This window comes from Lycorma delicatula, chromosome 9 (genome assembly GCF_047948215.1).
Source record: "Lycorma delicatula isolate Av1 chromosome 9, ASM4794821v1, whole genome shotgun sequence".
In the NCBI taxonomy this organism is placed as follows: Eukaryota; Metazoa; Arthropoda; class Insecta; order Hemiptera; family Fulgoridae; genus Lycorma; species Lycorma delicatula.
In genome coordinates this window covers 68,797,771-68,819,919 of record NC_134463.1, presented here as the reverse complement: position 1 = coordinate 68,819,919, position 22,149 = coordinate 68,797,771, and the positions used below count along the sequence as shown (strand labels likewise).

At 29.6% G+C, this 22,149-nt stretch overlaps 1 protein-coding gene across 1 annotated transcript in view; it reads left to right on the top strand.

Annotated features, from left to right (window-relative positions):
• The first annotated feature begins 2,463 nt into the window (after positions 1 to 2,463).
• Positions 2,464 to 22,149, top strand: part of LOC142329803 (acetylcholine receptor subunit alpha-like) — a 178,605-nt gene continuing 158,919 nt past the window's right edge. Inside the window, exons 1-2 of the mRNA XM_075374621.1 lie at positions 2,464 to 2,564; positions 7,853 to 8,021. Of these exons, the coding sequence (XP_075230736.1) occupies positions 2,464 to 2,564; positions 7,853 to 8,021 (270 nt within the window). The remainder of the gene's footprint in view (positions 2,565 to 7,852; positions 8,022 to 22,149) is intronic.

Sequence of the window (22,149 nt, the reverse complement as noted above, 5' to 3'; positions counted from 1 at the left end):
TTAATTAATTACCGAGAAATCAAAAAAAAAAAAAAAAATAGTAAATTTCATCTTACTTCATTTTAATCCTTTAAACTCGGAATTTCAAAAAATCCTTTCTAAGTATGCGAAAAGAAAAAAAAAGTATGTGAAAAAATAAATACTGTTTTACGCAGCCTATAAGTGACGCTTATTATACAGTACACTTACACGCAAAATTATTCATACTGTATTTTGTAAATGAAAATAGATTTATGATTGGTTGGAGTCCTTCACACTACTTCCACTTCTCGTTCTCACCCAGCGTTAACTTTGTTAAAGTTCCATCCATTGGTTACATTGCCTTACTTTTAAAAGTATTCTTGTCTCCAGTGGTTTTCATTCAGTTTATTGATTTAGTTTAATAAAAATTTAACTAGACAGTTAAAGAGCATTAAAAATAACAATTTAACTTTAATAGGCTGCGTTCTATATATTTAAAAGTCTTTAAGAAGGTGATATATTTTTTTAAATATTTCATTAAATGTTATTTACTTAATTACTTAATTTAATTATTTCTAGAATGTTAAATAAAATTTATTTTTCATTTGCACAAAGTTAAAATAATACAAAAGTGTAAACAGTAAATAAAATAATTTATAGAAAAAAATATGGTAATTAATTATAACTAATAAAATTTACATCTTGTTAATTTTTTTATATAATTTTTAAACAATTTTAATTTGTAAAACTATTAGTTATTGTATGATTAATAATATAATTATTAAAAAAATCAAAAAAAAATTAATTAATTAATTAACTAAAACAAATTTTAAATATATAGTCAATTTTAGTACAAGTTACTTAGTCGTCGCAAATCAGCTGATTTTGAAGTCGTGAGTTCGAAGGCTCAAATCCCAGTAAAGGAATTTACTTGTATAGAGATTTCAATACTAGATCGTGGTTACTAGTGTTTTTTAGTGGTTGGGATTCAATTAACCACACATCTCAGGAATAGGCGACCTGAAACTGTACAAGGCTACACTTCATTTACATTCATACATATCATCCTCATTCATCTTCTAAGTAATACCTGAACGGTAATTCCCGGAGGTTAAACAGGAAAAAGAGATTACAAGTTACATCATATTAGAATCGAGGTAATAAATTCAAAACTCGTTTATTTTCACTTGTACGAGTATATTCATAATTATCAGTAGTACTAGTTCATTACTAAATAAATTACCTCCTTCGTAGAAAATTTGTATGAAGATATAAAATACACTGTGCTGCTATAAATTTGCAATACCTAAATTATTAGTACAATAAATAAATTTCAGATTTATTTAATAAATTATGTGAATTAAATAATTTTTCTAATGATATTTCTTAGTTTTTTCTAACTTTCTCGTGTTGTAATATCAGAAATGTTAAAATACAAATCTAGTTTTTCTTTCTAAAATATTCCATTTTACTTTTACTTTTTTTTAACATTTGCTTCGGTAAGAATTAGTGTTTTTTTTTTCTAAATTAGATTCTTTTTATAAATAACTTACCAATAATCTGGTCTAAATATCACCATTAATATTTAAGAGTCTTAACAACACTACAGAAATTTATGAATTATGACATATGTAGTTATTTTCCTTCTCTCAAAATAAAAATTATTATTCAAAATAATTATAGGTTCATAAATATAATTAAAAAATAAAAAATATTTAACATGGTTTGATTACTATTATATCTTTTGACATATTTATTTATTAGCTATTAATTATCAACTAGAAATTTATTCACAGAATTTTTTTACAATATACAACTGTAATATTACTACGATAATAAACATAATTTTATTGTTAAATTAACTCATAATAAATTAAATCATAAAAAGTAATTTTATAAACATTTATTATGATAAATTTATTGTTATAAATACATACATTTTTATTACTATTATAAATTGTGTGAATATTTTTTGTACAATTATTTTCTTAAATAAAGTAATTATTAAAATATAAATAATAAATATATATAAGATAAAATATATAATAACAGGAAACATTCAGTTTCATATCTAACATGATATTAGGTTACATTTCAACTGCCTTCAGTGATTAATATTAGATTATGTAAGGTAGCAGCCAGCCATATATGGGCAATATATAAATATAAAATTAAATAATAAAATAATATACTCTCCGTTTTCTTATCTCAATTTCTTTTGTCCTTCATTACAATTTATTGATAATAACGCACTTAAAAAAATTACCATTCATTATCATTCACTAATCATACATTATTATTATTAGAATATGTTTTTTCTTTTTTTTCAGTAATAATATTTAATTTATTTACAGGTTACTTGAGACAAATAATATCAATATTTCGACTGAGGAAGGTGCTGTTAATTAAATTTTTATTGTTTACTTTTTATTAAATTATTCAAATTAATATTAAATTTTATTGTTTTATTTTATTATTTTACTTTAGGTTGATCTCAGACATATGGACGAAAAGCAAGGATCAAATGTCGTTGAGGTCGGTGTTGATCTGTCAGAATTTTATATGTCCGTTGAATGGGATATACTGGAAGTTCCAGCAGTAAGGTAAGCTATCGAGAATTATTTGTTTTTACGAAAATAATTATTATTAGAATATAACTGACAGAAAAAAGGTAATGTTTTCAACTTTATCTTTGGCATTTTCTCTTTTTATACGTTTATGATTGTTACAGCCAAACTAGTTTTTCAATTATTTTTATATTTTGTTGTAATATTTCTTGCTAGTAGGCAGAATGACGTATGAGTAATGATTTTTCTCAAAATTTTCCGTTTCAAATTACTTTCACTGAACGGTGGTGAATGTTTTGAGTCTCCTATAATTTTTTAAGCACAGTTTAAAAAGTAATCTGATCAAATTTTGAAGATAAGCTATTTTATAAAGAATTTAATTTTCTACAAAAATTTTTAAATAATAATTATGTATTTTTAACGATTATTGATTTTCTATGAAAAACAAGTAACTGTTACAGAATTTCAAAGAGTAAGTATAATCTTAAAAACTGTACTGGAACAGTCTTTTGGCTACTAACTTTTTTTCAAGGTGGTGGAAAAAGATGAGCGATGGAGAGGAAAGTTTTGGTTACCAAGCCACAGTTCTTGATATTTGAACATCTGGTGCCACCTCCGTGATCTTATCCCTCGTGGAGCAGTGTGGCAAATTTTAGTGCTCGAACGGAGAACTTCTCAATAATAATCAATTAATCGTTAGAATAAGTATTCCGACCGATATCCTTGGAAACAATATTTACGCCATCTAGAACAAAGTAAGATTACTTTTAGCAATGGCTGTATCGTCCATACAGATCGAACAAATCCGCTTTGTTCTTAAATTATATTCTTTAAGTAGAATTTAAAAATTTTTTTTGTGGAGGATTATATAATTTTAATTTTTATATGACCTGAAGAAATATCATTTTCTTAAAAAAAAATTTATCTGCTTTTTGTTTATTTGAGAGTAAGGATTTATTGTGTGTTGGGCTGTGAGATTCATAAAAATCGTTTTGCGTTACCTGTAAGAATATTAAGACTGTTTGTTAATACAAGAGATAAAAATTAAAATAACACGAACTGCAAAAAAAAATCCCTTTTGACACGCCGGAAGGAGCAGGTAGATTTCACCGATGCTAAATAGGGGATAAAAAAGATTTCAACCTTAAAATTAAGAAAAACTTCAAATTTACTCAATACGACAATGGTTGCATGTAAAAAAAAGTTCCACATGATTAGAATACTACAAGCCCGATATTCTTATAATTCCAGCAACATTTTGGTCACCCCTTGCCGTAGATTGGTCATATAAAAAATTGTTTCAGACAGAGGTTTTAGGTAATATTTCGAGATAGGTTGGTAATATAAAAAAACTTTACTTAGTTAAGTTTTAGACCCTTAGCTAAAGAAGAAGAAAGTAGGAACTTTAAATGAATTCGATATTTTACTTAATAAGAAAGTTATAGCTATATTTTACTTTTACGAAAAGCACCCCCCCCCCCCTATTTTCAGCCCATTGTACAATTTTGCCCATTGGCGAAGTCGACCGAGATTTTGGGTCGTTATATTTTATGTATCAATTTGAAAGTGATTGGCGCAAAATTATGGGAGTTATCGTGTCCACAAGAAAGTGAGATACACACACACACACACACACACACACACACACACACACATATATATATATATATATATATATATCAGTATATATATATATACTGATATGAATGTATATATAACTTTTGAACTGACGGTGGTTTTGGTGTTCTGGGGGATGTGAAACGCAAAGATATGTCGAAATTTTCTGGAAGTCTAATTATGGTACCCATTATAATTGGTAGCTTTCTTATGAAATCTACCTAACAAAAACACTGCTGACATTTGTCAGCATATTATTCCATATTAAAGAGCAACATTTGTTGCTCTTTATCCCATATTAAAGAGCAACATTTGTTGCTCTTTATCCCATATTAAAGAGCAACATTTGTTGCTCTTTAATATGGGATAATTGATAATTTCTAGTGCAGGATAATTAAAGAGCTTACGGGGGATAGTTTTCTATACAGTGTTTTATTCAGTATATATTTTTTAATTTATTTAAACATTCATGTATGTATGTATTTATTTATATAGTCTATGACATTCCCAATAACCTAAGGATTCCAACGCGGTGTCATAGATTTAAATCGGTTCACCCGTTGAGCTGCTACATTGGAACATACATACATATACTCTAAATACATTACACTCCTTTTTTGGCAGTCGTGTAATAAAAATGAGCATACGGTCAGTTGACGAAGTGGACCTATAATTAGAATTATAATAGTCGTAGCAGTTAGAATTAGAAATCAATGTAATTATAATTGAATTGATTTCGAATCTCCAGAAGAAGCTGAACCGCAAACACGAGTAATTGGAGAACGAGTTGACCCTAGTCCTTACGGGTTGCTTTAAAAATTTAAAGTATACCCTGTGCGTGCGGGATTGAAATTCTCAGCTACGTGGGATTACTGGAGAAGGGAGAACACTGCAGAACAATGCGTTCAAGTGCGTCCGGTTCTCACAACAAAGGGAAGCATGCCTGAGAGAATTCAGCATGCTTACCCCCCCCCCTCCCCATCAGAGTAACATTATACAAGGTTACATTATTACTACAGGTACATGCATACTACACACAGACACATACGCAAACAATACATATTTACACGTCCAAAATGTACATACACAAACATATCACGCATACAAATACAAGTAGGTTGTGTTCATTATGCATCTAGACGATTTATTCATCAAGACATGTGGCTAAGTTCCCGTGACATTACTATTACACTTTTATATTCATTGTCATCACGCTTGGCCATTGAACACACTTCAATGTAATCTCACGAACACTTTTAAAAGAAATCCTACATCCAAGTGATCCTAGGTACAGATCGTCAGTGGCATTATGCTTAGTCTGGCCATTGAATTCATCTTCACTCCAGACCGCTGCAGACCGAACGCAGTGTTGAATATGATTGTGAGTATCATCCGTATAAAGATGACGGAAGATGTAAAGAGTGAACTCCCCATGATTTTTCCTTAGGGTGTGTTCGTATTCGAAGCAAGTCCGGCCCCAAGGAGAAGTAATAAACAAAAACTTCATACTGGACAAGTTCGTAGAAGTAATAATTATATTTTCTAATAAAGAATTTGTTGAAATTTCTGTAACTACTCGTATAACAGTAGTAGTAAAATCATTTATAAAAATTTATTGTTTTTCATATTTACTGTATATGATTCAGAAAACAGAGTAGTTTAGTGATATTACTGATATGCAGAAATCTTCTATTAAAATGTAACCATCACCAATACTGGTACTGGAAAAACGGTAGGCGTGGCTCGGTACAATGATTACAACCAATGGTATTATAGCCCCTTATATGAATCAGTCTACCTTTCAAGAAATATAGCTTCAATTCCGTTTAATACAAAAGTAATTATTACATTATCCGTACACTATAAATGATAAAATATATTAAATTTATAAACTGTACAAATAATCTGAATTAAAAAATAATTTTAAAAAAATACCTCAGATGGATCCATGTGGTAGACTGTTAACATTTTTAAATATGTACTATATAAAATAATGAATAATCTATAATAAATAAATATAACAAATAATAAAAATAAATTATATAATTTTACTTTCCCGTCTAGATAGTGCTATAGCTTAGAAGGGAAAGTATTGTAATCGGTCCAGTTTGGGCATATGCGGTTTTGACCGGATCTTGACTTTTTGACACCTAAGGAACTCTAAAACCGGATAGAAATTTTCCGTATGTTATTGTTCGTGTGAGCGCGTGTTCGGTGTTGGCCTGTAAATCACCTTATATCTCCGAAACTATTGGACCGATTTTGACCAAACTTGGTCAGATTAGTTCTATATATGGGGCATTGACGCTATTAAACTTTCAACTTAAAAGGTCAAGTGTGTAAAGCTTTAGAGCAAGGTCACCCTCAGTATATCCAGATTTCACCTAATTAAGATCATATTATTCTTAGGCACATTTGTTAACAATTAAAAATGACAATATTTGAAAAAAAATTTTTTTGTAAAATCGGACTTCCGTTCCAAAAATTCTTTTTTAGTCGTCTGATATGTTGTGACGTCACAGGTGAGGAGTAGAATTAAATACATGAAGAATTAGAAGAAAGTTGAAGAAGAAATTAGAATTTTGAAGAAAGTAGAATTAAATATTCTAAGTGTAAAAACTCTGGCTGGATCTCGAACTCGATCGCCAGGTTGACTCGGTACTTGGTGCGTTAAGCCTTGCGGCTATACTAGTCTGCCGACCATACAAGCGAAATTTATTCTTTGTAAGTTGTGAAATTACATTAGTTTAGTTAGTGACGACCGTCGCGATTTTATTCGCGCGACGGTAAAGTCTTAAAACTGTGCTGTCAGATTTTTTGTAATAACATAAAATAATAAGGGCTGTTATAAAAAATCCCTTCATTTGTTCCTTGAAAACTGAAATACATCGTTGTTCTTCCTGGCAGTACATTCATTACTCCACCCACCTCTATCTCCATCCATTTATATCCCAAGCCTTCTCCTTCGTCTCTTCTTAGTTTCCAATCCTCATTTGTTAACTTCATCCTTCTTTTTCCTCGCTTCCTTTCTCCTTCTACTGACCCTTCCAGTGCAATTGTCAATATTCTACTCCCTCTAACCACATGTCTTAGCCGGTTTCCTTTTCTTTTGTGTTTTTCCCCTATAATAGTTCTTCGCTACTTCCTCATTCCTTACTTTACCCTTCCATCTTATTTTTCTCTCTTTCTTCATATCCCCGTCTCAAAAACCTCAATCCTATCTCTCCCCCTCTTTTGTGTCGTCCATACGTCGTCACTTCCCTACAACAAGACATTGATACCATTTGGCTAACCTTTTTACTTTAACTTTATGTCCAGACTTTTACCACATAGTAATTCCCTCCTCTTCCATTGAAGAGGCTTCCTTTGCCATTATTATCTTTCCCTTTTATTCCCATGACGCTCTTCCTCAGTCACCATAGACCCAAATATCCGTAATTTTTTATTCTTTATTCTTTCACTTTTCTTTATTTCTAAATCTTCCTACTTTTACTTCCATTGCTTTAGTTTTTCCTGTATTTATCCTCATTCCATAATTTTTCATTCCTTCCTCCAGAACTGTTAACTGAAAGTACTTATTCTGAAAGATGTTACATATTTATTACCCTTAATACTTAGAAATTAAGGAATAATTTTCGTATTTTTTAATAGAACTTTATTTTTAATTTTGGACTGAATAATTAATAGGGCTGCTTCTTTTTTTTCAGAAACGAGCGTTTCTACACGTGCTGTGATGAGCCTTATTTGGATATTACATTTAATATTACAATGAGAAGAAAGACGTTATTTTACACAGTTAACATTATCATACCATGTATGGGTATATCATTTTTAACCGTCCTAACTTTTTATCTTCCTTCAGACAGCGGTGAAAAGGTAACGAATTAAAATACAAAATACTTTTATTTTTATTCATAAAATAGGTGTATTTTCAATGACTGTAAATCTAAAGAAAAGTTTACGACTTCTTTTATCACTGAATAAAAGTTTAGCAGTACTGTAAATGTTACGCCTTCATTTCTATTTCATTAATTTTTAAAGTCTTATTTTACATTTTGATCCACTGGTAAGATACTTTATTATCTATACAAGATGATACAGTTTAAGCACTATAAGGGATATCTTTTTGTTTAACTAATAAAACGTTTTCTTTAACTATACAATAAATCGTGTTATAATAATTAATTTTAAGATTTTTTTTTCAGCGTTTGTTAATCTACATTTTTTTTTAGTTATTCTGAAAAGTAAAAACTTTTTACAATTTCGCTTAAGAGTTTCAAAATTCTCTGAATGAATTACAAAGATTAATACAAAGTAAACTTCGTAAACCCTGAAAATACTCTTCATAATGTAAGTAAGAAGATGTATGTTTTAATCAGAAAGTTTTGTAGAATTGCTTTTCGAAATATTGAAAGAATTCTTACTACACATTTTATTCAGTTCTTTTTTTTTTAACAAATAAAAATATGCAAAGCCCAATAGAAAATCCCGAAGTTCATAAATCGAAGGACCTATCAGAATCAAAGAACTCATTACTAAAATAAAATAAGTTTTTCTCTCATCGATGGTACTTAAATAGGTATTCTTATTGAAAATGGAATTCTAAAGCAAAAAGGCTAATTTAGGAGGGCTTAAGATTATAGTATAAACCTAACAAAGAAAAATATCGGACAGGTTTAATGTAAACTACATTAAAAAGAAACGCCTTTCTAATAAAAAAATGTTCTATTGAAAACTTTTCTAACAGAAAAAAATTATTTTTAAGAGACAATACTGTAGTATACTATTGAAGTATACTACAGTATTGTCCATAACAGACAAAACGTATGACTTCTTGTAATATCTTTTAAATACAAAACCTTTCGATTTAAGCTAATAAAATAAAATCGCAGAAAAATTTAGTTTTCAGTAAACTATTTTTTAGTGTTACTAAACCTTTAGTATTTTTTTTTTTTAACTATTACTAGCGGGTCCCTCGCTCCTCCACAGAATTATTATAACAAAGTTATATTATATATTTAAATAAGTTGACTAAAAACCTATTTCATTACAACTCGTCTATCCCCAAACCCACTTGTTTTTCTCTTTCGTTACCTGTACTTTATTTTTCTGTTTAGTCTCTGGAACCATCGTAAGGTATTACTTCAGAGGAAACATGAGGATGATATGTTTGAATGTAAATGAAGTGTAGTCTTGTACAGTCTCAGGTTGACCGTTCCTGAGATGTTAGTTCATTGAAACCCAACCACCAAAGAACACCGGTATCCACGATCTAGTATTCAAATCCGTGTAAAAGTAACTGCCTTTACTAGGATTTGTACTTTAGAACTCTCGACTTTGAAATTAGCTGATTTGCGATGATGAGTTCACCACTAGAACAGCCCGGTAGAACCTCTTTTCTTACCACGTTTAAAATGCGTGCTCAGAACCTATTTCCAGTCCGTCCAGATGTTCTACTGGTCGGAATGGGCTGAATTTTTTATTCTACTTGGATTGATCCGCAGGTGTGTCATCAAGCATCAAATGGACCTTCAAAGTGATTTTCTTGCTAGTAATAAACTCAGAACGTTCCTCAATTAAGAAATAAATGAGAATTTTTTGAAAATATTTTAGAGGAGATTTAATTTTGGGGTCCGATGATGTTTTTTTATATATCTGTAGTTCATTCCGTTCAGAATGAATAAAACATCACTCCGATCCGTCCAGTAGAACACCCGGATGGACTGGAAATAGGTTTTCAGGCCAACTTTTCTAATATATAAGATATTTACCAGTTTGAAACAAAAATTAAATTCTAATAGATGCCTGTCAAAATTAAGTTAATTGTATTCTAATAAAAAACTGGTTCAGTTAACATTGCCTCGCTTTGATTGCTACTACTGTTTTTTTGGGATGCAATATCTTTTTTTATATTTTAGTAAAATTTCATTTTTACCAATATCCGTTTTTTTCTGTTCTATATAAACTCCACTAATTTTAAATTGCAATAGAAGCAAATATAATTAGCCTCCAGAACCAAAATATAGTGTTTGAATCCATATCCTTTTCAAAACACAAAATACGTTGTTTCTAAGCCTTATGAAAAATACATTATTTATATCTTTAGTTGAAACACCGATTTGATCTAGTGGTAAAATCATCATGAGCTGTTTAATAACTGATTTTCGAATTCGAAGGTTTTGAATTTTAAATCCAAATAAACGAAAGTTACTTTTATAAGGATTTGAACACTAGACAGTGGATACCGATGTACGATGGTGATTGGGATTCAATTAACCACACATCTCAGAAATGGTCAACTTGAACCTATATTCCTAAACCTCATTCATGTCATAACATATCATCCTTACCTTATTGGGCCATATTTAGAAGTTAAACAAGTTGCAAAGTATATATTAGGAATAGATAATAGATTTTAAAAATATATTTATCATTAGTATATTATAACAACTCAAATTATTATTATTTTTTTATTTATTTATTTTTTTGTACTGTACTCGATTCAGTCATTTTTTATTCCTGAAATGAAATATTTTCACTTTATTAAGAACGTGTTCTGTAAGAGATATGGTATCTATAACTGGAATTTTAAAAAAGAAGGAAAAATGCTTTTTCTCCTTCTGTTTCTCTACTTTATCTTCTCTTATGTCTTCTGCTGCATTTAATTAAGCAACAGCTTGTTTTCAGTGGTAATAGCCAGAAAGTCTTTCCTGTGTTGATTTAAAAATATTAAAAAATCTGATGTGAACAATACAGACTTCCTTGTACGCTATTAAATTTTATTTACACAATTTTTTTTATAATGAAAAGTACGTAAAATTTTATTTCACTAAAAACTTCTGGTAATTTTTCATATTTTTTTTTTCTGTTATTGAATTATTATTCATCGTAATTTTTTTTTATAATGAGACGTTAATAATTATTATAAATCAATATATTTAATTTTAAAAAAAATTAAAGAAAAAAGGAAATGAAGTTGGATTCGAACCGATGTGCCTTCCCCTTGTAAGTTCCAAATATTTCATTAATAAAAATTTATTTGGCTATAACTCTGGAACTAATGAAAATATGTACCACTTATGACATATCGTTAAAAAGCTCTCAACGAGAGCTTATTACTGCAGTTAAGAAAAAATCAAAAATCCAAATTTTTTTAATTTTGGATTATTTGGAAAATTTTGGTCCAGTCGATTGCAATCAAAAGGGGAGGTGCACAACTAGATGTAACAACAGTCCTACATCCAAAATTTCAACATCCTAGGCTAATCGTTTTTGAGTTGTGCGAGATACATACAGATAGCTTGTCCAAGCCGAACTGGCACAGATCTTATTTAGGAGGTGGTTGCCTAGCTAGCGCGAGGCTTTAATATGATACCGTGGAAGACAGTATACATACGGTATAATAAATTTTACGGTATAGTTTTTTTTTATTTTATAGCACCTTTTTTAATTTAACGTAATTTTTTTATAGTAATTTACGGTATAAATCTTTTTGTTAGGTATTTTTTATACTAATAATTATTCCATCAATAAACTAATTCACATCATAAATTTTTTAATTATTTTTAGTTTTATATTTATGTAAAGAAATAAACAAATTTGTAACTGAATAAAAATACACAACTATTTAGCTAATTTATTTTTTTGACCACTCTAATATTAACTCGCTCTTGGACTACGTATATGAAATTTATGATACGGAACCTTTCAATCGAATTTTGGAGTACTTCCGCTTATCCATTCGCTCTGAAATTTTGCATACGGTTTTCTCTTGATGACAACACATTTTAGCAGCACTTTTAACTCACTAAGATGCCCCCTTTGTTAAGTGAAAAAAATGTCCCTTGAACTTATGCAACCTCGTTTACATGTAGATTTTCTTAGTGAAAGAAATTTTAAGTGCGATATATATTAGAGAACACAGTTGCTACTAGAAATTCTATACAGTAGCAACCGAAGTTTTGGGAAAATTTAGTACTTTTTAACCGTATCCGACTCTTCGGACGAAAATCGCAAAATCTCGAAAACGGTCAGTCCTAACGCTCTGAAAAATTTTTTCGACCTGCCTCGACGATACCTCATCTACTCTCAGTGGTACCCGTCAGATGACAATATTTTCAAGTGCCACCCGGGGCGCCGTTCGAAAATTGGTGAGAGGGTGCGATTGGGTGCCACCGTAATATCTCTGCAACCGCTCGTCCGATTTTCACGATTCAAACAGCGTATGTATCATCAGGTCGAGCGCTAAGTTTTTAATGCATCAAGTAGAAGTTGATCGACCGATTCTTGGTTATCCGTAAATTAAATCGTTTAGCCCTCATCCACCTTAAAACGTAACGATCCGATCTTTCGCTAAATACGCTCAAACCTGTGCGCTAGCGCAGCTGTAATTATAAACTTTTAAAGACTAAAAAGTATCTTAAAAAATGTTTAAAACACCACTCTTAAATTAAATGCACTAAAAGGTAAAAAATAATTTTAGAACGGTATCTCAGAATGATTTTACAAGATTTGATGGTGTATGTAAGATTAAGTGAAAGTTATAGCTTAAAATTAAAAATTTGATGTTTTTGCCAATTTTTTCATATGCTTGATGAATGGTCTAAAGAGTGTGGTGCAATCATGAGCACGCCATTCCTTTGCAAATAGAAATGAATTTTTTTTCGAAGCTATTTCACCAGTAATTCGTTAAACTGTTCTTTCTGAGATTCCTGTGGCAGACGCAATATGTTCTACAACTTTTTTGGAGTCACTAACAAACATTTCAACTACAGCTTCTGTCATGCAATTAGAAATCGTTGTGTATATATTCATTCCCTTGACGGTGAATGCCTATTCCATGTAAATTAGACATAATATAGAAAATAATAAAATCAATTCACTACCATAAGAATAGAGCCGACAAAAATTTAGTAATTTAACGCAAATAAATTACTTTTAAAATTTTACTTTGACTTCAACTACTTTCAAGAATTGAAACTCAAAGAACGCTATAATCGGACGGTAACCTTATACTCTTTGGATACACACACTGAACTGGACAAGTTTTAACTTCAAATGCAGTATAAATTGGAATGGAATCATTTACAAAAACAAGTCAGTCTCTGAATAAATCAGGAACGGTTTGTATAAATACAGATTTAATGTTTCATTCGAATGATTAGAATGACACATCGTTCGTATTTACCAAACCTGAAAAAAGCAACCTACCGGGTTGGTCTAGTGGTGAACGCGTCTTTCCAAACCAGCTGATTTGGAAGTCGAGAATTCCAGCATTCAAGTCATAGTAAAGGATATACGGATTTGGATACTAGATCGTGGATACCGGTGTTCTTTGGTGGTTGGATTTCAATTAACCACACATCTCAGGAATGGTCGAACTGAGACTTTACAAGCACTTCATTTATATTCATACATATCATCCTCATTCATCTTCTGAAGTAATACTTGAACGGTAATTCCGAGGCTAAAACAGGAAAAAAAGCACCTGAATAAAGGCGTTTTTCCTACGTACGCTAGCCGAGGCTAGCATACTGTTGTTTGCCACTCCTAGAACAAAGGACAAAGAGCGTAATATAAACAGTAGACATCAATCTTGTGCGTGATTGGATTAGATATTTTATACAATTTTAAATAAATACATTTAGGCCTAAACACTAATCATAACAACCGATTAGTCTGTATAATATTGCATAACATTTCTATTTCAGTATCTAATAAAGAAATAAATTATTAATTTAATAATATATAAACTCAGAATTAAATAAGTAACTAATAAATATAAGAACAAATTCTAAACAATGAATTTGTTCATCCTTTGGAATAAACAATAGTCGTATTGTATACATACTGTCTTTAATCGAATAGTATTGTAAAATAGTATTGTATTAGTATTGTGGTCGTTAGGCAGCAAGATATATAGCTATGCTGTTCATCAGATCTGTGCCAATTCGGCTTCGACAAGCTATACGTACGTACAGACATCACGCCGAAACTAGTCAAAATAGATTCAGGGATGGTCAAAATGGATATTTCCATTGAAATCTGAAAACCGAAATTTAAGCTATCTCAGTACTTCCTTTACTTCGTACAGGAAAGTAAAAAAAGGAAAAGACGTTTTTTTCTCCTTCTGTTTCTCTATTTTTACTTCTCTTATATTTTCTGCTGCATTTAATGTAGCAACAGCTTGTTTTCAGTGGTAATAGTCAGTAAGTTTTTTCTGTGTTGATTTACAAATATTAAAAAACGTCTTTGGTTTCCACTTTTTTCTTAGTACTATGCCTTTTAACTAACTTTATCTTCTTTTATATTACTAAATATTTATCTTATTTTTATTTCTTCAAGATCATATCTTCCGATTACAAAAACCGATGTTTAATGAAAGACAGACGTATGCAATGATGAGATATTTACCAAATTTTATTGGCTGGTTTTAATTCATTCTTGTTCATTGTTTTCCTATCAGTTTTTTTTTAGAAAAATTATAGAATTTTAATTTTAAAAAAATATATAATTCCGTCTTTCGTGGCGCAAGTGGTAGCGTCTCGGCCTTTCATCCGGAAGTCCCGGGTTCGAATCCCTGTCAGGCATGGCATTTTCACACACGCTACAAATCATTCATCTCATCCTCTGAAGCAATACCTGACAGTGGTCCCGGAGGTTAGACAAAAAACAAAAAACAAAGAAATTCATACGGTAACAATTCGTCTTTAACTGTAAATCAGCTAATTTAATGACAGCTGTAACTGTCATTTAAATCAACTTTAGTTAATCAAAAACCTTTGAGAAATAATCGTTTATTACGTTATATTAAACAATTTTTAAAATATATATTAAAAATTTAAAAAAAAACATTGCTCTTTAGTATAGAATAATTACTAAATAAGATAATTAAAGAACGTGCGAGTGACAATTTTGTATTTATTACTTGAGCTGCTACGGTGAATACAACCCACTGTATCCTGAATACAACACACTCCTTTTTAAGTTAAAAATATTTCCAGAACATATGCGGCTTTATTAATGTCATTACCATAAATAAAAATATACAGATATTAATGGCACCTTTTCATAAGTAAAAGTTGTGACAATTTAATAAATGTATAATGTAAATCGTACGTTAAGTACTTGAAAAGTTATTTAATTTATAGATGCTAATAATAATAGTCAACAAATATTTAAAATTTGATAACGATAATAAAGAAATTTCATCTAAATTAATTTTCATTTCATTTCTAATAAAACTGAAATAATTATTATTATTTCCGAATAACCGTAATCTGTTAAGATCAAGAATGTGCCTGATGCATTTAAACGTTAGCCTTCAATCTGTTAACAAGTAGCTCGTTTGAATTTTGAAAATCGGACGATTTTTTGCAGAGATATTATATCAGCACCCCGTTGCTCCACCCAAAACAGCGCCCGAGGGATACCCTGTTTGTTATCAGTTGATGATGATAAGTGGTCTAGCCTCGCAGTAGGTGCTCGTCGTATCACCTCGCTACTCTAGCCTCACGCGAAGTCCCCACGGGAAGCCCATTATTATTAAACAGGAAGTTTTTTTTATTTCATTTAACGTAAATTTAATCCTATTATTTTTACAATATTATTTAATCGATTGATTGGAATCATTTAGTTCAAACCCAGCTCACACAGTAATAGAGGCTCATTAATAATAAGAATAGAGATTCATTAATTCAATTCATTAAAATTTGTGTTTTAACCGAAAAATTTTCTCTACATGATTTATACGTACATATTTATATAGCCTAAGTCACTCCTATTAACGTAACGATTCCAACACGGAATCGTTACGTATAGTATCGTTAGTTGTATATCATACAACTAAATCGGTTCAACCGCCAATGCACCTACATACATACACTCGAAATACATTACACTTCTTTTGAACAGTCGTGAAAAAAACTAATTATTATTTTTTTTTTTTGGAACTCCAAACTATTTTACAATTATATATCATATTTTCCCAGATTATATGCAAAATTTACATTAAAGATGAAGTGAAAACCTAAGATAAACATATCCCTAGCAATAATATAAAGTAAAAACTCTAATAACACAGGGGTTAAAAAATCATGAGGCTAATGGTTATGATTATATCACTACAGATTTAGCTCCAATAATGACCTCGCTCAGTCCATTATAAAAATATATATTTCCATGAAACATACGTAGTATAATCCAAATGAAAATTTGAAAAAATGTAAGAAGGATCAAAACTCTATTACTGAAAAGATTTCTTTAACAGAGAGATTATTTCGGATGAGAAAGACTGGAGAAAGAGCAGACTTAGAGAAAGAATAATAAGGATTGAATCATATGCTAACATAACTGAATAAACAAATTGTAATCCATACAATATACGTGCTTTTTCATTTTTTTTTTTTTGTTTCCATAAACTTTTCTTTGTTTCATATAGAATAAACAGACTAGAGAACAATACAGTAATCCTAGAAGAATAATTGTTAAAACTACGTTGCAGAGTTATTATTTTTTTTTTAGTTATATATATGCAACTATTCTATTTTCTTTGGTATTGATAAAATAAAATTCTCAACGATTTATTATACTTCTTAACGTACTGAAAGTTCCGTAAAGCTATAAAAATGAAAAATTCTGTAATTATAGTCGTTTGTATGTATCAATACGTATAACTTTGGTTTCTATTTTTCCTTAAAATCTCAAATAGTTTAAAATTAAATTTTATGTAATGATACCTTGTATTTTATATTAAGGAGATTGATTTTATTCAGTTTTTTGAAAAAATAAATAAATGGGAAGGGTATTTAAAAAAGGGTGTTAAATCTTTAAGGTTTAATAATAATTTTTATTAAAAAGCTGGCAAAATATTGCATGATTTTTGCGGCTATGCCGATCAAATCAAACAATACCTTATTTGCAATTTAATCATTAAAAGCCTTATTTTTATTTCTATAATAAAAGTTTAAATGTAGTAACAAAGAAAAAGATTTTCCGAATTTTTAGTAATGGGGCTTTTTTATTGATTATAATAATTACCAAAATAAAATTTAATCTTCAAAATTTCAAATAAAAAGATTTTTGATTTGAGGCTCCCTTATTCTTTGGGGACGATAAAGTAAAACCTCTTTTTATAAAGAAGTGTCCTTAGAAAAAAAAAAAAACAAAGAAAAAAAAGAATTGTTTAAAAATACTAAAAAAATAGAGTACAACTTTTATAATGAATAAATTGCTTTTAATTTTGATTATATTAAAGGGGCCGAAACTTTAATTTTAATTGACCTTAAAGCGACTAAGAAAAATTAATTGTATTTATTTTTTTTTAATAGTTAAATTAAAAGAATTAGAGACGATAAAACAAATCATATTTTTCAGAGGTAGGGAATAAATTTTAAAAACGTTACCTAAAATTATTCATACGTACGTTAAGCTTAACGAATTTGCTTAGGTAAAGTTTTCTTTAAATCTAACACCCTCTCCAATAAAACCTAAAAGAAATACATAAAAATTATCAAAAGATCTTTTTTGTGATTAAAGTTCGCGGTTGAAAATTTTGGAAAATTGTAGACTTTTTTATGACTCTACATATGGTGTATAAAATACAAAAAAAAATTTTTTTAGACCAAAGATAGATAGAAAAAAAGAATTATAATAGTGAAGGGAATTATTATCCAGAGTAACATTAAGACATTTAGAATGAAAAAAATTAATCGTATATTCTTTCTAATTTTAAGTTTTCCAGTTAATTGTCTTAATGTTTTACGTGAAACTACTTTGAATATCAAATTATATTTTAATAATTATTATTCTGAAACATTTCAGTACTCTGTTATTACGACAAACAAATCAAAAATATATCTAAATATATTTCTAATTTGTCAAAAAATTCTTATAACGAAACATTTTTCACTTAAAAATACCTCCACTTGGGCTGTGCAAAAAAATATTTACAGCAGGGCCGCCAAAAAAAACAACAGATTTTGTAAGAAAACACATTGTCAAAATCGATTAGTTTGATCGTTGAATGACTTATACATAAGAAAAAATGTATATAAAATTGAAAACCATTTTTTTATTTTTTTTTTGTAGTCGGTCGAAAGTAAATTTTTATTATTTAGAAAGCTAATTATTAAAAATACAAGACACGTAACTAACTACCTTCCTACACGCAAATACATGTACGCTTAAACACACGAATGTCATTTGAAATAGAAACATATACAGTGACGGTTAATTTGTCCACCTTAAATTTCCATATAAATTATGTTTGAACCCTCACGTTCGCCTCTCAGAAGGGATCGATTTGGTAATCATGGTGAGGCTCCATGTGGCTGACTTGTCACGGTCATCTGTTTATTGTACAACGCTGTAATTTAAGCATGACATCATCAGTCAAAGTTTATTTGTTCAACGTCTGACATAACCCCTCTCTATTTCTCCTCTTCTATACTACCCGTTTGCCTCTTTGCCGGAGGTGTAAGCTGAATTACCTATTGTTGAAGTTAATAATTAAATCACTAGTCATCACTCAAATCTCTAACAGACGTTAAACATAGATTTATCAGTATTTGTCAATGTAATATCAATAATAATTTTCTATCGTACGTTCAAGGATAAATAAAGGAAAATCGTGCGCGGTACCTCGGGCAACAGTCCTTTTAGAATCCTGCTGGTTAGGAAGTTTTGAATTTTAATTTAAGTTATTTATACACATATCCCTATTTTTTATAGATGACACACAAAGAAATTATAAATTTTAATTTCAAATTAACTAAATTAGTGATTCAAATAATCAGGTCTATTTTTATTAGTCAAAAAATTTCCCTTCTTTAAAATTCTTACACAAAAAACTGATTCATGATTTAATTTTAAAGGTACACTTCATACTGTATTTACTTCATACTGTATGCGCGCATACTGTATTTCATTTGTGCGGGTGTGGCTGTACTAGCGGCCGTTTTAAATAATTTTTTTAAACTTGAAATATTATTCATCTTTTTCCTGTTTAGCCTCCGGTAACTACCGTTTAGATAATTCTTCAGAGGATGAAAAAAAATTAAATAGAGTATAAAAAAAATATTATTCATCTATTTAATTCTACTGGTCATCTGTGACGTCACAACATAGCGGCCGACTACAACAGCTGTACGTCAATGCTACATTAGTGCTCGTTGTGGTGAGAGGGAATACTAACGCAACAGTTTGGAACTATTTTTGGAAATATTATTTTTTAACTGTTAACAAATGTACCTAAGAAAAATAAAACCTTAATTAGGCGAAATATCGAGATACTCAGAGTGACCTTGCTCTACAGCCTCACCCCCTTGACATTTTAAGCTGAAAATTTAATGGCATCAATGCTCCATATATAGAAGTAATCTGACCAAGTTTCGTCAAAATCGGTTGAGTAGTTCTGGAGATAAAGGTGATTTAGAATACGACACCAAACACACACGCGTATTTACGAACATCCTGAAAATTTCCACGCGGTTTTTTGGGTTCCTTAGGTGTCAAAACGTAAAGATCCGGTGAAAATCGCATATGGCCAAACTGAACCGATTACAATACTTTCTCTTCTAAAGCTATAGCTATGCTATAGTGCTTTACGGGAAAGTAAAAATGTAGTATTGAGTCGAAAATATTCTAGTATCGAAAATGTTGAAAATATTTGGTCGTTCTTATAAATCGTTTCAATCCATTCCTAGTAAAAAAAAAAAAAAAAACATTTTCACTGCGACAGAAAAAAAATTAGGATATAATTTATTTTAATTGTACATTATTATAAGAATACTGAACAATATTACTCCTTTGATTTAATTTAATAATAAATATACTATTTATAACTTTTTTTCCTTTTTTCTTTTCCCTACATCCCTGGGCCGGACATCCAATTAAGTATACTCGGCCCAGAGACGTGTCTTTAGACTCTAAGGCGGTCTTCCCGCCCACCGGTTTTACACCCGGAACGGCAGGTCAACCGCCCCGGTAATACTATTTATAACTAACAAGAATAAAGAACACGCGTAGGAATCAGGTTTAAATGGTTGGCAAGGAAGAGTAGGAAAACTTATTTGATTTAAGCAGCTAATCTTTCCATTAACATACAGAGTGCTTTTATATTGCAGAGAAATCTCTCGGGACACGATTCTATAACCGAAAAATAAACAAAAAGGTTCACGTAAACATAGGTCAGAGAAAACGGTTCGTCAGCGAGTTTCGCTCGCGAAATATTTAGCTCTACTTTCTGCTCTCTCTCTGTGAAATTAAACTGTACTAAAATTCTTGGGGTATAAATCGAGGGGTAAATTTGGTGTTTCCTTATGAAGTTTGATCTAAGAAATTCACTATATAATCTCTATATAACTGGATAAGGGATCCCATGTACTGGAATTGGTCAAATTTGAAGCATAAACTAACGCCACTAAATGAGTGGTACAACTAAATAAAATGAAACGGAGGACAGTGTTTCTTACGAAGGGTGAAATGAATAATAAAATCATAAAAGTTTAAAAAACAAAACTTGCGGAGGATTTTATTTTGAATAATATGGTATGACAAAGACTACAGAAATTAAATAAAAATATAAGAATTTCAAAGTTTATTAAAAACATAACATATTAAAATATAGCAGATTTTAACTAGTATTAAACGAAACAAATTTTTAAATATTAAAAAACAAAAAAATTAAGTCCTTTAGAAAAATAAAAAAATAAAAATTTAAACAAGAAAAAAGAATGAAAAATCACATTTTGATATGTTACTATACTATAGTGTTATTACAATATAAGCGAGTTCAGCTCTAGTTTTAATTAATTCGACAAATAATACCTAGGCGTATGAAGTATTCATGACTTATCACTTTCAGTTATTATCATTCTGTGCTGAATAGTTATTAAAATTAATATTAAACGGCATTCTACTTACATTCAATTAAGTTAATAATAATATAATACTGCATTGACAAGTGGGATTTAGAATTAGTGAGAATCATTAAGGATTTTGATTTAATTTCTTAATTTTGCCTTACGTATATAATTATCTTCGTATGTGCGGTGAACGCCCGTGTTTGGAACTCTATGTATGTTTAAAGTGCAGATATTCTGAATAATAATGTTGTAATTTAGAATTTCATGGAGTTTAGAAACTTAAGTAAGTGTGAAGGATTTAGAATAATCCGTGTTAAACGCTTTGTAATTACAGGGTCCTAGCAGGAAATGAAGCAATGATCTCTAAACCGACGATGCAATGGAAAGAGTTAGTTTTAAATAGGAAGGAGGTTATTTTCTTGCCGATAAGATTCTAGATTTTAATACATGTAGTATTGTACAAATTAGAGTATCACCATATTGTAAGACTATTACTATGTATAAACAAAACTTTAGGAGCGCATATATATATATATATACCCACACACAGCAAATATATAGTGAAACTTAAACTGTAAATAGTTCAAAACAGGATTAACAGCACGGTATGGTTCTTTAAACTTAAGAACTAAGTTTCTACCCTTTAATGTTATAACTTAGACGTCCATGTGCTGGTGGCTGATGTAAGAGAACGCTGGTTGCTTTTTTTTATTCATTCATTTTTTTTTAAGTTTCGTTGAAAAGGGTCAAACAAATTTTTTTACTGTTTTTTTCTTAAGCATTGTCATATTTTTTTTTTAAAGGATATAACTTTTTTCTGCTAATAATATAATAATTGTTTTCTTAAACTTTATAATATTTTAGATACAATGTAATAAATTTAAATTATAAAAGATATTAATTTTTTTTAAATTTTTTACTTTTATTTATTCTATTCTTCATTTTAAAGGGAACTTGAATATAGAGAAGAGAAAATGAAATAAATTAAAGCTACAAAGGGAAGTAATATTGTTTCTTAAAATTAAATAAAAAAGATAAATCTTAATACGGATCCAAAATTAATAGCTACCAGTAGAAAAATAAATGCTGTATACCGTGATCATTTATTCCAGTTTTTTTTTTCTTAGATTCATTATAGA